Here is a 17060-nt window from a genome sequence, read left to right as displayed (position 1 = left end):
CATGGACTGGTTGACTGCTTGTCGTGAAAACTGCAGAGGGAATTCTTGTTTAGGTCAGAATGGAGCTGGGTGACCTTCAAGGTCCCATCCAGGGCCTGAAGATTTGGGGAGTTCTCTTACCTGTGCCACAGTCCTGTTTCTGCCATTTGCTGACTATATGACCCTGGGCAAGGCATAACATTTCTCTGATTGCCAGCTTCTCCATCCCCAGTAAGATGGGAGTAAGAATGCTTGTTCTTTCTCCCAGGGTGATTATAAAGAAAGTTCTTTGTAGGACTTCAAAAAAGTTATTATTGACCTCACTAAGCCTGAATTTCTTCATGCCTACAATGGTAAACTAATCATTGCCTTGCTACTGTATAGGGTTGGGGGGTTTTAGATATCATGTTAGGGGCATGTGTATAAAATTAGGTGTGTAAATATACACACATATATATGGTGCGTGTATGTGTGTGTATATTAGGTGCATGTAAAGCATATTCTATCTAAATTTCAACTATTAACATTACAGTTCTAAAAATGTTTCTCCTTCCCTTCTTTGCACAGCTGAGGGACTATGAGAGTGGAACACTGTATATATACTACTGTCAGATTTGGCTAATGTGTTAGTTCTGCTAAATTCTTTTTTCCCTCTCTTTCTTATTCAACTTTACAAGGAATGGCTTGCAGAGTAAGGGAGGAAAGAGATAGATCTGAAATGAATGTGATCCAAAAACAAGTCAGTAAGTTGGTTTTTTTTTAATGTAACAAAGGAGAGAGAGAGGAAGGGAGAGGGAGGGAAAGAGAGAGGGAGAGGGAAGGGGAGAGAGAGACAGACAGAGAGAGAGAGATTTTAATTTGGAAATAGTGGCCATATTGACCAGAGAGAAAATGTGTAGCTCTGCAGCTCTGTTATTTGACTACAATCCTTATAACTCGTTTCTGCAGTATTTTAAATTTTAGAAAGCCCTTTCTTCTCAACCACCCTGGGAGGTAGTTAGTGCAAGGATTATTCCCATTTAGCAGATGGTAAACTTGAGTCTCAAGGAAGTTCTCATAAATAACTGATGGAGCTTAGACTGGAAGCAAGGTCTCCTGACTTCCTGTCCACCACCACATTGATTATGCCATACTACCTCTCTCTTCCTTAATCATAATGTTAAAAGACAGTTGTTTCTAATATAAAAGAGTTTACTTTTTATCTTGAAATAAGGGTTGCAAATCATTTAGGGCACACAATGATTTGGAAACTTTATATTCTTTGTGAATTCCTAGCGAGCTATAGGGAAATCCTTTCTGAGGACAGCTGTTTCAGAAATGGACAGTCAGCAAAGTCTTCTTTCTCATTGCTGAAGACTAATGGCCGGCACTGGGAGATGAGATTGGAAACTTGGACGTTTCCATTTCTGATATTCCTTTCTCCCCTCCAACATTTTTTCCCTGGAGTTAAACTAGACACAACACTACCCTGTATTTCCAAAGGACATGGAGACAGGAAACTTGTTTCTGAATCCCAGTTAGTTCATTCACTAGCTCTGTCACACAATTCATCTCTCTGAGCTTCAGTTTCCCCACATGAAAAACTGAGACAGTAATCTTTGTACTGCTTTGTAGTGCTGTTATAATAATAACAAAATGCTTTTGTAAGCATTAAAGAAATTATCGTCGCCCTTAACACAAGCTTTTTTTGGCAAGTGACTCTGTCCACATCTCTGGCTATTGAATTTCTTTTCTTTCTTCAAAGACCAGCTCAAATGTGCCCTCTTCTATGAAACCTTGCTTGATCACCCCACCCAAACTCTATTCCTCATTTCCCAGTCCCTCTGACTTCTTCAGTCAATCATCCGTGAAGCATTTATTGTCTTACTAAGTGCCAAGCATTGTGCTAGGTACTGGAGATAGATAAAAATGAAACAGGCTCTGCCCTCAAGGAGCTTACATTTAATCAGAAGAAACAACACAGACACTCAAGTCAATAAAAAGTATGTCCACAAAGCAAATACAAAGTAATCTGGGTGAAGAAAGGAGCTCCAGGCAGGTGGTGGGAGGGGATCCAGAAAGGTCTAGTGCAGGAAGATGTCAGGAGCAGACTTTGGAAGAAAACTAAAGGTTCTGAGAGTCATGGGTGAGGAAGGGGTCCACCATGGCCAGAGGAGGGGAGTGAGACGTTGTCATGTATGAGGAACAGTAACAAGGCCAATTTCATCAGACTGTGGAATGCATCAAGGAGGAAATCACATATAACGTAGTAAACCTGAAAAGAGAAGCTAGAGTCAGTTTGGGAAGAGCTGTACCTTCTTGTCACATTCTACGTCATATCAGACTTTTTTTGTTATTTGTATGTTTCTCAGCTCCCTCACTACTAGATTATAAACTTCCAGAGAGTTGGGATTAGAGTTTTTTCCAATCTGTTTATACCTGGCACTGAGCATGATGGTCTGTAGAAAGGAGGCACTTTCAAAATGTTTGTTAAATTGAGCCATAGAACCCTTTCCCTTGGGCCGTCCTTGTCCACTGAGTGTGGACCAATTCCTAAAAATCCAAAAAAAAAGACCATTTTCTGCATATGAAATTTTGCATGGGGAGACATCATGAGCTTCCCCATAGCATGCTGAGTGCAGACCTATATAACTCTCTCACCAAGTCTATCTTCAGGGCTGAGGTGGATTGGTCAGAGACCTGCCAGAGCTTCTGCTTCAGATGGCCTTTGGGCCCAGGATGACCACTCACTACAGAGAGATGTTAGAGGAAGCCTTGAGCAGTCTTTGTTTTTTACACATCTCAGTTCAAATCGCGATGCTTTTATTCTCTGGGAGAAACGGTTTGGTGGCAAGAGCCCTGAACTGTAAGCCAGATCACTCTGAATTCTAAGGCTAATATTTACCATTGCTGTGACCTTGGACAAATGCCATCCCTGAATTCCTGGGCTGTTGTGAAGACCAAATGAGATGATAAATGTCAATGACTTTATAAACTTATAAACATCTAGCTGGCTATCCTTGCCCCACCCCCCCCACCCCCCCACCCCCGTTCTCTTTGTCTTTGTGACTTCTGTTGTTGATCTTTTTTCTTTTTCTTTTTGAGGGGAGAAGGAACCCAGTCTACCTATGATCTCATTAGTATAGTCTATTCCTGATGACCAAGTAATCCCCTCTTGAGTCTGTAACTACTCAGGGTTAGGAAAGACGATGAGAAGCTTGTCCCCACAGGAGGACAAGCTGGATGAGGAAGAACCCCACGATCATGACAGATGAGGATTGACTAAAGGAACTGGTGATGCTTAGCCTTAAAAAGATTTGGAGGGAGGAGACTATGATTGTTGTCTTTAAGTGTTTGAAGGGCAGTCAGGTGAAGGAGCGATTTGGCTTGTTCCACTTGGTCCCAGGGGGTAGAACCAGAGCTCCTGGCATCACCTGGCTGTTGTGAGGTTTAAGTAAGATAATAGATGGAAAGAACTTTAGAAGCCTTAAAAGGATATAAACATCTAAGCGACCCTAGGCTGTGTGTTTCACTTTTTTTAGGAAGGTACCCAGGGCACTTGCCAGATTTGAACACAGGTCCTTCTCCTCCAAGATCAGTCCTCTTTGCACTATGCCTTGCTGTGTGGTTGATTGCTTGTTGAGGATGATATCACAGACCACATAAGAGTTTTGTACAAACTACACCTGAGTAAAGGTCTAACCCATATTTGGACAACCCTAGGAAATTCCTCTTTAGTTTCTCAATGCCTTTGGCCTAGATGGCTGCTTCGAGAGCATTGCTACTGGGGGATAGTCTTTAGAAACATCACTGTCAAGGAAAAGTTCCAAGACCCATGGGAAACACTGAATTCCAGTTTATTGTTGGTGAGGTAGAAAGAGTGCTAAGTTTGGCATCAGAGGACCAGAGTTCAGATTCCAGCTCTGTTATATACTAACTCTGTGTAACTTTAGACAAGTCACTACCCCCTGCTGAGCCCTCTCTGAAGTGAAGGAACTGGACTAGATAAATCTCTAAGGTACATTCGAGCTCTAGATTTTATGGCCTTAAATGATGTAACATCTCTGAAATGGATAGCATCTTGCTGACATGCAATTGATGTGAGACGCTTTTTATTCATTGGCAGGTGAGCCATTTCAGATCTTGAGAGCTGTTGTCAGCCTCTGCATCTTCCTTTCCAGTATCCTGACTCACTCCTTCTCTGGCTATTTTCTCCTCCTCTGCATCTTAGGTCCGCCCCCCAAGACCTCAAGTTGTCAAGCGACCAAAGAGTAATGTCGCCATGGAAGGTCGAAGAACTTCAGTGTCAAGTCCTGACCAGTGAGTATGAAACATGTTATTGCCTTTGTCCAGCAGAGTGAGCGCAAACAGAGGCCAATGCTACTTCTTGTGGAGCACATCAATCTCCTTCCCCCCACTGTGTCCCACCCCCCAGCTTTCCAGTGAGGCCAGGCTGGGTGTTTCACAGAAAGGTCACTCTGGGAGCAGAGTTTAATCTCAGAAGTCTCCTGCTGGTTCGTGGTATTGTGTGGGCAGAAAGTCTAGAGATGAGAGCCCCTGGCAGAGGCCATCTCTATATGACACTCGGGCCCAAGTCTTTTGAGTTGTAAGACTCAAAAGACACTTAGAAAGAAATTCATTCAGTTTGAATCAGCTTCCACATCATTGTCTTGACAGTGCAGAGCAATAGACCTGGATTCTTCCTTCTATGGCCATAAACATTTCCCAAACCAGAGAAGGGACACAGAAAACTTGCCTAGATTGCAATGAAGATTCATGCTTTTTTTTTATGCTAAACTATACAGTAGCTCTTTAAAGTTTACAAAGTGTTTTCTTCACAACAAACTGTGAAAGAGGTAATATACATGTTGTCCTGCTCTTACAGATGAGGCAACTAAAGTTAAGAGAAAAGAAGTAAGCTTATATTTGCTGGATTTTGAATGGTAAGGGACCTTAGAAATTACATATTCCAAGGTCAGCATGTTTACAGATGAGAAAACTGACACCCAGTGAGGGGAAAGGACTTGTACAAGATCACATAGTTAGTGTCTGAGCTGGAATTTGAGCACAAGTCTTCAGCTGCTCTCTGGGGTCTACAGACACTAAGGACTTTCCAGGAAAGTTCTGGAATCTACCTTATGTTTGCCCTACCTTCAGAGACTTAGAGGTTTGCTTTGGACACCCAGCACTTAAGTAACTTGCACAGAGTAACATAACTGGTGTGTGTCAGGCCCAAATGAATATTAGCCATAAAATGGCAACTCTTCCCTGGCTGCACTTGTTTCTTTCTCTGAGCCTCCTTATTCTTCTCTATAGAATGGGGCCATCCTTCTTGTACTGCCTGCTGTGCAGGACTACTGTGGGAAAGAGAGGGCTCTGTGAGCCCAGAGCATGTTATAGAAACAAGGGCTATGGGAGAACTCAGGCTGCAGCTTGGGCTTCAACCCTGTAATGTGGTACAACTGCAATGACTACAGGCTGCCACTTGACATCATGACAGGTTTCAGGCCTCTCTATGGGCAGTGATAGACAATATCAGGAAGTTGTTGCCAGGAACGAATTCCGAGAGTTACAGGATTTAAAGCTATTAAGACTGAAAAGAATCTTAGAAACCAACCAATCCAAAGCACCCATTTTACAGATGAGGAAACTTCCCTTTTCCCCAGGGAAGAGAATAGAAAAAGGAAGAAGAGACTTGCCCAAAGTCACACATGTAGTAAATATAAGAGCCAAGACTCAGCCCAGGCCCAGTGCTCTTTTGACTACTTCTGCCCCTTTATTTTAGGGGAAATGCCTCATAACTTTAATTTGCAGAAGAGCATTTTCCAGCGCTATCCATTTGCTTCAACTTTCTCCAGATACACAAGCACTGTGGTGAAGGGGAAATTGAGTGGGGAAGAGGCAAGGGACAGAAGTGTTCAGATCACATCTTCAGTCCTACATAACTAGGCCACTTTTTAAAAGCCAGCAGCGACTCACAGGCCTTCCAGAGGTGGAATGAGATTGCCCCCTTGTGGATGGCATTCCTTATCGCCTTAGAGGACCTGAACCACCAATGACTTCTTTCTGTGCCTCCTCCAGATGAAATTGTTCTTTCCCTATTCTAAAGAACGGTCCTGCTGTCCAAGATAGATGTATTGATCCCAAATCAAATTCTTCTCACAATCAGCAAACATACTTCAAGCATACTGCACTATGGGACTCAGACTAGCCCAAAAGGATTCTGGTCATTGGAACTGCTGCCTTGAATAAATCAGATTAGCTAATCTTTTTTTACCCTTTTGCTAATCAAATAAATGCAGAGTTAAGAGATGAGCCTTTGGTGAGTCCGGGGTATCATATAACTATCAATATTTCATAATAATAACCATTTAGATAGTTATTTAAATGTTCCCTGATTTTTTTGTAGCATAACAATAGCTCTCTCTGATTGAGTTCCCCATCCTCTTTGATGACATGGGACAACCTTTGGTCCACAAAAGCTGTCCCAGCATAGCACAGGCTCTTATAAGTCTTACTGAACTAGAAAAGCTTCACACATAGGTCTAAGTAATAGCTTCTCTCTGTCATCCCAAGTATCAGGCCACTACATAGGGAAATATTTTTTTGGCTACAGCAACTCACAAAACCGTCCTCTAAGGCACAGAGTCACCCCCACAGACAAAGTCATGAATCCTTTACTTATTGAGGTCATAGTAGTTGACATTTATTTATAGTTCTTTATGATTGGTTATAAAATATTTTATGTGCATTATTTCTCTTCTCACAATATTTCTTTGAAGTCAGCAGATCAGGAATTATTCTCTCTATTTTACAGATGAGGAAACTGAGGTAAGAATAACTTGCCCAAAGGAACACTGTTAGTAAGTTGTAGAAATAGGACCCTAACCAGATCTTCTGACTGCCACACTATATGCCAGCTATATAGTGCCAGCCAATCCTACAGAGGTTTCGTAGAACTTGACTTTGTGTCTTTCTGGCAGTGAAATGCCCAAGCAAATCAAACTTGTGAAAGTGTGAGTATGAGCATACTGGCTCGTCAGGGAAGTGTCAGCAAAGGCAAGCAAGATTGCTAGGGCCATCATAGTCATTGATAAATTTTAAAATCCTACAGCCAGTTTAGGATAAAGGATTACATCTTGGCATTTTGCTCTGAGGGATGGTGTGTGTGTGTGTGTGTGTGTGCGTGCGTGCGTGCGTGTGTGTGTGTATGTATGTGTGTGTAGCTCTGTGTGGTTGTGTGGCTATGTGGTGTGTGGCTGTGTGTGTGTTTTCTCTTTTTTCCTTTTAAATGACTCCAGGAAAAATACCCAGCGCGCCCACTCTCCCATAATGCCAGTGACATTTTTAGTGCAGCCCCAGTGTTTTCCTAAGTGTCTCTCTCTGTCACCCTATCCTCCTCCCCCTTGCCTCTCCACATCCAAATGCCATGTACATCATAAACAGCCCTTCCATGTGTTTTTCTCAACTGTCACCAACTTCAACTTGGCAGGACCAACTCCTGCAAACACAGGAAGGATCCAGTGGGGGAAAAATATATTTTAATAAAACAGGCCTGCTATGAAATATTGTTCTAAAAACAACGACAACAACAGTCTGCTTGTATCATGCAGGGAGAATTGAGAGCTCAGAATGGCGGGAAATGAAGCCTAATAGGATCTGGCCAAGGCCGGTTTGGACTTACCCAGGAGAATGGCAATGAAACCTAACTAAAACTCCCACAGTCATCAAAGGACATCTTCCAGTTGGGAGATTTGGGTGGAAAAATGCAGTCTGAAATAGGTTAACACCCATGCAGATTCCCAGTACCACTGGCTTCATACCTCATTTCTAACTCCCCAGCAACACTTGGAGTAATTAACACTGAACTGGAAAGGAGAAAATAGATTAAGGACAACACTTTGGGTTCCCAGCCTTCAGCAGCAGGATTTTCTCCCCAGATCACAATCAGAATGGAGGCAGCATGGTACCAAGGAAAGAACACTGAGTTTAAAGCCAAAAGGCCAAAAGTACTAGTTGTGCTATTTACAAGCTATATGACCTTGGGCGGATCACTTCATTTCTTTGAAGCTTAGATTCCTTGTCTATAAAATGACAAGGTGGATGGTTCTTCCAATTCTAAATCTCTATAATTGTTTTCTAAAGTCTTTAAAAGTCCAAATTTGCTGAGTCTTCTTCCTCCTTTTACAGCTAATTAGAAAAAGTGGTCCTTGAATTCCCTGTTGAAATCCCAATTCTGCAATATATGGTCAAATACCACAAGGGAAAAAAAACTTTTCTAAAAATTCCCTTGTTTTTAATAGAAGGAATAGAACATTAGAAGTAGAACATACAACACTAGAAATAGACAGTGTCTGAGAACATAGAATATTAGAACACAGAATCTCAGAACTAAGAGGAACCTCAAGAGTTGTCTAGTTCAAGCCCTTCCCAAAGCAAGAATCCTTTTACAACATCCAGGAAAAGTGATGCTCACTTTGGTCTTCTCTAGGGATAGAGAGTTCACTGTCTCCAGAAGTTCATTCTTTTGTAGGAAAGTACTGTCTGTTGGGAAATTTTTCTTTGGTTCTGCCTTGGGGCCAATCAGAATAAGTCTTTAACCCCTTCTCCCCATGGCCCCATTTCAAATATTTGAGGACAGTTCCCCTGTGCCATCCTCCTCCACTCCTCCCTGTCCCTCTGGGGGTTTTTTTCTCCTCTAGATTAAACATTTCCATTTCATTCAGAATATCTTCTATTGTCAAAGTCTCTGTTTCTCTCACCATCTCAATCACTTTTCTCTGAATTTGTTCTGACTTTCCTAAAATGTAGTGCCCAGAACTGAATAGTGTACTCCCAAAGAACATCTAGACTTTCTCTAGATGCTGTGGCCTCTATTTATGGAATCTAAGAACATGTTAGCTTTTTTATTTTTTTGCATTTCACTAAATGAAAATTATGAAAAGCCATTAGAAGATGAAGAGCTACATTTTCAAATGCTGAGATGTTGTTCAGTCATTTTTTAGTCATGTCTGACTCTTTGTGATCCAGTTTGGGTGTTTTCTTGGCTAAGACAATGGAGTGGCTTGCCATTTCCTTCTCCAGCTTGTTTTGCAGATTGGGAAACTGTGGCAAACAAGGGACTTACCCAGGATCATACAGATAATAAGTATCTGAGACTGAATTTGAACTCAGAAAGATTAGTCTTCCTGACTCCAGGCCTGGCACTCTATCCACTGTTCCATATAACTGGCCATAAAGGCTGGGCTGCCATGCTCATATTTCATCCACTCTAAAACCCAGTCTCAATCCAGAGCCAAAACAGATAGCTTCATACAGAAATACCACTGAATTTGCAGTCATAGGACCAGAGCAAAATTCTGGCTCCACTGTTTTTTACCTCTGTGATTAGAACAACTCCTTTAACTTTTGTGCGTCTCATATGTAAAATGAAAGGGTTGCACTAGATAATCTCTTAGGTCTCTTAGCTCTAAACCTATGATCCTGTAATCATGTGGACCCTTTATATCAATTTTGCAGAGTTGAAGGTTACCCCAAAGATCTATGGAATGAAAAGAGTAACTGGATCAGGGCAGAAGATCTGAATCTGAGAACTGAATCCATTCTCAATCCCAACACGTCCTGGTTTCGTGACTATGGGCAAATCACTTCCTTCCCATGCCTCAGTTTCTTCATCTATAAAAGGGAGATAATCATCCTTCTATTTCTTCTCTCCTGAGAATTATGTGAGGAAAGATCTTTGAAACCTTAAATCATTGTAAAATGCGCAAAATTATCATCCACCCTGTACCAAAATAATGAATCTGCTACAACATCCCCTTCAAGTAATTCATTTAAAGACTTTGCCTAGTAGAGATTCAAATCTCATCCCTGCTAGATATGTGTTCTTGTCCAAGTCATTTTTCTTCAATGAGTCTTAGTTTTTCCCTCTGTAAAATAGAATAGACTTACTGATATAGGTCCCTTCCAACTTTAAGGCCTGTAAGACCTATGAAACTCATTGCTTCTCCCCTTAGACAGGTCATTCCATATAATATTCCTTGAATATTCAATCCCTTCCCAAAGGATTTTAGCTTGTGACCTGTACAGCCCAAGCAAAGGGCTGATTTGGGGTTGAGGTACATAGGGAGTGTCTGCCAGGATGGCCACAGGGTGTTGGCAACATCCGTCAGGCCTATTTATGTCACTGTTCAGCTCTAACCTCAATAAAGGTGGCCTTGTTAATCCTTATATGGGAACATTTCATCATGAGACAGGGGCCCTGACCCCATATCAATTATTTTCAAATGTATTCTTAATGTGCTCCCATCGGACCCTCAGTTCTACTCCACAGAGGCCTATTTAATTTTCTGACCATCTTAGATATACAATTAGGAAATAAAGAGGTGAACCATAGCACCACCCCTCCCCCCATTGCCTCATGCTCTCAGGGGCAAATAACAATCTCAGTAATAATTCTTCTCACTTCTGTAGTGCTTTGAGTTGTCCAAAATGCTTTCCTTACAGCAGCCCTGTAAAATAGGCTTTGTTAGGATTATGTTGTCCACATTTCTTAGAGGAGTTAGATGACTCACTTGAGGTCATGCAGTTGGCTTGAGCCAGGGCTCAAACTTAGATTTCCAGTGCGCTTTCCATAACACCATGTCCCCAGGAACTTCAGCATCCTGGAGACTGTATCAACCTTGGTACTCACACTTCATCAGTACCCTCTGCCCCTCCAGTTGGAAAGCTGGAGGGCAGAACAAAGAACACCTCTCAAAGACCCCGTTTAAAGAGGGCTCTCAGGCTTGCCCTTCATTTCCCACCCAGCTGTACTCCTTTGGATTGGACTCCGTCATGCCCATACACCAGCTACCCTCTCCTCCATACCTCTGATTTTCAGCTTCCTCTTGTGTGTTGTCTTCCCCCCATTAGACTGTAAACTCGTTCATCTCAAACCTTGAAAACTGGCAAAGATGACAAAAAATGACAGTAGCTAGTGTTGGAGGGGTTGTAGAACGATGGGCACATTAATGCATGATGGGTGGAGCTATGAAATGGTACAACCATTATAGAAAGCAACTTGGAATTATTCAGATAACATCACTAAAATGTCCATACCCTTTGAACCAGAGATATCATTACTGGCTTGTATATACCCCAAGGAAGCCAGGAATAAGAAGAAAGCCCCATATACACCAAAATATTTATAGCAGCATTTTTTATGATAGCACAGAAAGGGAAACAAAGTGGATGCCCATCTTTTGGGAAGTGGCTAAACAAATTGTGGTACATGAATATGATGTTTTATTACTTTGCTTTAAGAAGTGATGTATGCGATTAACACAAAGAAGCGTGGAAAGGTCTACGTGAACTGATTTAGAGGAAGCAGAGCCAAAAACACAATATATGCAATAAGTATGGCATAGAAATAGAAAGGCCAACAGACACAAAAATCAAAAATGAATGTAATAAAATTAAAAAGCTCGAGCAGGATTCCAGTGAAGAGCTGTGAGAAGAGAGCCCCAATCCATCCCTTCCTATAGAGGTGGAAGTCCACAGGTGTTATACATTACCTAGGTTTTTGGACTTTTTCCAATACATTCATCAGTTTGGCTGGATTTTTATCCTTTAAAAAAATATTATTATTTGAGATAGCTTTCTGGGGGAACAAAGGGAAAAAATACTGAAGATAAATAGGAAATAGGAATAAAAATTTATTTAAAAAAAAGAGCAAGAACTCTTCATATTTGTATCTCTGACACTTCGTACAGCACCTGCAACATAGTAGGTGCCTAATAAACATTTATTGACTGACTGACCTTGTAACCCCAAGGGTACCCTTTCCTGAGAGGCTCCACATACAGTTTATATGGACAGTGCGGGCATAGGGGTAGGGGCAGGAATGCCAGGTGTGGAGCAGGGGAGCAAACTCAGGACATTGTAGATTGTATAGGACTCTGAGCACTGCTTCTGAACTGTGGTGGAAAGGGTTAGGTGGCTCCTGAAAAGGCTTTCTGTGTTAGAAAGCCCCTAAATAAATAGGGGAAAGTGATGTTGCCAAGCAATATGTATGGAAGAAGTGTATACTTCTTAAATCCTTTCATAAGGATTCATATGGGAGAAAGTTCATATGGGAGATGGTATGTTGTGATTGAAGGAGTTCTGGCCTGAGAGAGAGAGGAGCCTAGGTTCTAGCTCTGCTGTGCCCTGTATTGGCTGCCTATATGTCATTGGTCTGGTCACTTCCTTTTCTGAGGGTCAGTTCCTCATCTGTAAAACGAAGGGGCTGGACTGGGTGGTCTTTAAGACCATTTGTAGTTCCAATATTGTATGTTCTATGTTCCAGCCCCAACAGCCAACGTTTCAAGGCCCTTTTGTCTTCAATCATTGCATTGTATAACATGCTTTTTCCAGATCTAACATTCTGTGGCCCCAGGTCACTTTCAGCTGTATCATTCTGTGTTTTAAGCTTCCTTCCAGTTTGAATGGTTTTTGTTCTGTGTTCTAGAGACCCTTCCAGCTCTAGCATTTTAGGATTCTATGATGCTGTGATTTCTAATGTAGATACTTCTCAAAAAAAAAATCGCTGAAGCTTTATCCACTTAGATTGTCCAGAGCAAAGAAAGAATGTGAAATAGCACCTCCTTCTACCCCACATCCTCTCGTTCCTACCATCTACAAAAAGAAGTTCTTATTTCACTCCTAGATGAGTTCCTTTCCCTCCCTCCCTCTGTTTGTCTGGGTCTCATGGTGTCAAGTGAGTCCCCAAGCTTCCTATTTGGATAAAATGGAGATATTGCTATTATAGGGACCTTATTAATTTCATACAATTCATCAGTTATTTATTAAGTAATTACTATATGCGAGGCTGTGCTAGGTGCTAGGAATTTAAGGATAGAGAAGATTCTTGAGAAATTTACAGACTAATAGGGTGGGTGCAGGGGCAGGGATTGACATGGAAAAAAAAATATGAGAACAAGAGAAAAGTGTAGAGGGGAGGACCAGGTAGAGTGGTAGGAGAAATATGAGGAGACTGCTACCATCTAGAGCAGGAATGGCTCATGGGGGAAGGACACCTGAACTGGACCTTGAGGGAAAGAAAACATTTCAAAAGGTAGAAATGGGAGGACAGGTAGACAATTTGGAGCCAGATGACAAAGGGATTTAAATATCAGACAAGAGTGAAGGTCTATGTGTGTGTGTGTATATATATATATATATATATATATATATATATATATATATATATATATATATATATATATATATATATATTCTACATATATTTTTTTGGTGCAGGGGTGAGGAGAGGGGGGAACAACTGAAGTTTCTGGAGTAGAGGAGTACCTTGATAATAACTCATGTTTCTGTAATTGTTAGGATTTACAAAGTTCTTCTCTGTGAGACAGCTAATTCAACTATTATCAAACCTATTTTGCAGAAGAGGAAAACTGAGACTCAGGAAACCTGATGTGTCTTGCCTAGGATCATTCAACTGGCAAGCATCACATCCAGGATTTGAACCCAGATCCCTAGATTCCACACCCAGCCTTCTTTACACTGTGCTATGCTGCTGCCTAAATGTGTTAGGAAGATCTACTGCACAGCGAGAAGCTTTTCCTAATGAGAAATGTTTTCAGACTTTGTAAGGTAGCATGATTGACATAGCAGCTGTCACCTTCAGGGAGGTTGTGTTCCCCCACAGAATCTCAGATTTGGAAGGGACCTTGGAATCCCTCTAGTCCAATTCATAAGTGAACTGGAATACCCTCTGTGTAACCATCCTAGTAAGTGGTCATTCAGGCTTTGCTTGAAAACCCTGCTATCTCCTGAGGTGATTCTACTTTGGGATAGAGCCAGTTGTTGGGAAATTTGTCCTTACGTTAAACCTCAATCTACCTCTCCATAACTCCGCCCCCCCATCCCAACAGTGCTCCTATTTCTGCCTCCTGGACCGGAACACATCAAGTTGAATTTCCATCATCCTACCTGTACTCCAAGCCTTTCCATTAGGAAAAGGGAAACCTTCTGGGGCTCATGTTCCAGGCTTCCAAAGGCCAGGGTTACCACTACATTAAGAAGAATCATTACAGGAAGTCTCTAGTAAAGGCATTATTCTATCACATGAATCCAAATCTATTCAGACAAGTTCCACATAAACAATACTTTAGTGATTACTCAGGAGAAATTCAAAATTGTGTGTTGTTTGTGCATTGTGGCTAATATGTTTTTGTCAGGAACCTTTGTTTATGTAAACATATGTAATTTAACATACATTTATATAAGCGAACATTCATGCTTAAGAAAAACACTATGACTTTTGAGATACCCACCTTCGGCTGTGGCATTCTACTGTTTTCTCTTAAGCTTTATGAAGACCATGATGAGTTTATTCTCATCTTTTCCCATCCCCCTACTCACTCAATGTGGAAGCCCCACAGGAAGCCACAGCTGGGACAGTACCCCAATGTAACTGTCAAGCAGCAACACCTCAGCAAACAGACAGACCTACATGCTTGGAGTCTTGCAGTCCCAGCCAGGACAAGTGGAATGTGTTGAAAGGTCACACCCCCACCTCCTGTCCCTCTGGTTCTCTGGGAGCATTTCCTACCACCATGGCCTAGAGTGTGTCTCCATGATGCCAGCTGGACCCCCCACCCCCATCCAGCACGGCAGGTCGGTTAGGCAGGAATACAACAGCCCATCTCTCTTCCAGGCCCTTGGCTGGCAGCCTTCCAGGGCTCGCCAAGAGGCTGCTGGTTAACATGCAAGAGCAGAAGGCCAGGGGGGCAATTAACAAGTCGAAAAGGTTTTGGCCTGGCTAAAGCTGCCATCACCTCCCCAGTCTCCGTGTGTTACTTTTCTGGAAATTATGCAAGACTTAACAGAAATCATAACGACACAGCCTCGGAGAGAAAGCTGCTTCTCCTGTGCTAGCCGAACTCATTAAACCAGAATTAGAACTACCTCAGCCTTTTGGCTTCATTGGACCGACAGTAGCCTCCAATTACTATGGCCATGGGCCCCAAGGTGCTGCCAGAAGGAAGGAGTTTTCTAGCACAGTGATTGAAAACCCCCAAATCTGTCGCAGCCAAGCAAAGAGCCGGCCTTGGACCAACAAGGAGCCAAATTCACAGATGACACAATGCTCGGCCGGATAGCTATCATGCTGGATGACTGAATCTGAATCCAAGGAAGATCAGGGGATTTAGAGCTGAAGAGGCCCATAGAGATCATCTAATCCAAACCCCTCATTTTACAGAGAAAACAGGACCACAAAGGTAGTAACTTGGCCAGAATGAGCATTCAAACCTCAGTCTTCTGCCTGCAAATCTAATAGAACAACAAAATAACAACACCCTGTCTCTCTTCAAGAAGCAAAAAATGATAGACTGAAGCTAACAAGATGAAATTGAAAGAAGAGGGATGGAAAATTCTTCACTTGGTCTCACAAATTCAGCTGTGCAAGTATAAGATGGGGGTGCCATGCTGTTCCTGGGGAAAGGACCCTAGACCCCTTTAGAGGCCTGCAAGCTCAATTGGAGTCAACTGGGGAGCACAGCTATCAAAAGAGTTAATTAGAAATTACACCAAAGTAATGGAAGCCTAATAGTGCCCAGAGTAAAGGAGGTCCTAGGGCATGATGTCAGGTTCTAAGCAGGCCATTTTAGGAAAAACGTTGCTAAAGGGCACAAATCACATCCAGCAGAGGCCAACTAGAATAAGAACTAACATTTACATAGTGCTTCAAGGTTAGCCAAGTGCTTTTTATCTGACATCCCTTTTGATTCTCCCAGCAATCCTGGGAGGTAGCTGCTATTATTATATGCCTGTTTTACAGATGTGGAGACTGTGGCCAACAGAGGTTAAATGACTTGCCTAGCAAGTTCCTCATTCCACCCACTGTACCACCTAGATGTTAGATTTTTAGTTGAAGAACCCAAGGATATTTATTCTGAAGATGGAAAGACATGATTTCTGTCTTCAAATATTTGGAGAGCTATGATGGGAAAGAAGAGTTAGCCTTGTTGTGCTTGGTCCCAGAAGGCTTAGTGAGGTGCAGTGGGTAAACATTGCACAGAGACAGGTTTTGGCTCACTCTTAGGAAAAAGAAGGCCTTACAATTACAGTCAACCCGGAATGAATAGGCTGACTCATGAGGTAGTGGGTTCCCTGTCTCTGGAGGAGTTCCAGTAGAGGCTCGATAACTACTTGTTAATGATACCATAGAACAGTTTCCTGCTCAGATATCAAGCAATTAACAAGCATTTTAGTACCTACTATGTGGTTGGCACTGTGCTAGACACAGGGCATCCAAGTACAAAGAATGAAACCATCCCTACTCAAAAGAAACTTACATTCTGAGGGGTTTGGGGGAGAAGGGAGGGACAAGAAGTACATCTATAAGTAGATACAACATAAACATAAAGTGAGGAAATACAAATAAATACAGGGTCTTTTGGAAGGGAGAACACTTGTTGTGGGGGAGACTGACCATGCAGAAGACAGTTCCTGGGTGGCACCTTAAAGGAAGAAAGGGACTCTGTGAGGAGGAAATAAAAAGGGTGCATTCTAGAGATTGGAGATGGTCAGGGCAGAGGCACAGAGATGGAAAGTGGAGTGTCATGTGAAGAATAGAGAGGCCAGTTTGGCTACATCTCAGTGTGAGAGGAGGAGTTTTGTCCAGTGCCACTGGAAAGCTATGTTTGGGCCAGGTTAAGGAGTTTTCAAAGCTAAAGACTTCATATGTATCCTGGAGGCAACCACTGGAGTAGATTGCTTAGAAATTAGACCAGTTGACCCCTAAGGTCCCTTAAGACACTGAGATTCTGTGATTCAGTAGTCAGTTGTAATAAGAGTAAGGTCTCAGGGAAGGGCCTCTCTCATTGCTTCAGAGACTCTACACTCCTGTGACGAGGCCATCATGGGGACAGGACTGCATCATCAGCCACGCAGGGCTCTAATCTACAGGAATTGGATCTCTGTTGGGCCTTAGCTTCTCTGTTGTGCTTTTGTCTCTGGGGTATAGAGAAACGTATCAGCAGCTTTCTTTCAAGGTACTTGGCTAATATCTAAGTTGGGGTTGAGAGAGAAGTAGAAACCCTTACCATTGTTTAATA

At 42.2% G+C, this 17060-nt stretch overlaps 1 protein-coding gene across 7 annotated transcripts in view; it reads left to right on the top strand.

The window, feature by feature from the left end:
• Positions 1 to 17060, top strand: part of DENND1A (DENN domain containing 1A) — a 695411-nt gene that overhangs the window by 653188 nt on the left and 25163 nt on the right. For all 7 annotated transcript variants that reach the window (XM_072631873.1, XM_072631875.1, XM_072631872.1 and 4 more), the window contains one exon: positions 4190 to 4278. In XM_072631873.1, coding sequence (XP_072487974.1) covers positions 4190 to 4278 — 89 coding nt within the window. The remainder of the gene's footprint in view (positions 1 to 4189; positions 4279 to 17060) is intronic.

The sequence above is a fragment of the Notamacropus eugenii genome, chromosome 1 (genome assembly GCF_028372415.1).
Source record: "Notamacropus eugenii isolate mMacEug1 chromosome 1, mMacEug1.pri_v2, whole genome shotgun sequence".
Taxonomy (NCBI): Eukaryota; Metazoa; Chordata; class Mammalia; order Diprotodontia; family Macropodidae; genus Notamacropus; species Notamacropus eugenii.
Note: the sequence above shows the minus strand (reverse complement) of the source record. Positions and strands in the feature narration are given on the sequence as shown.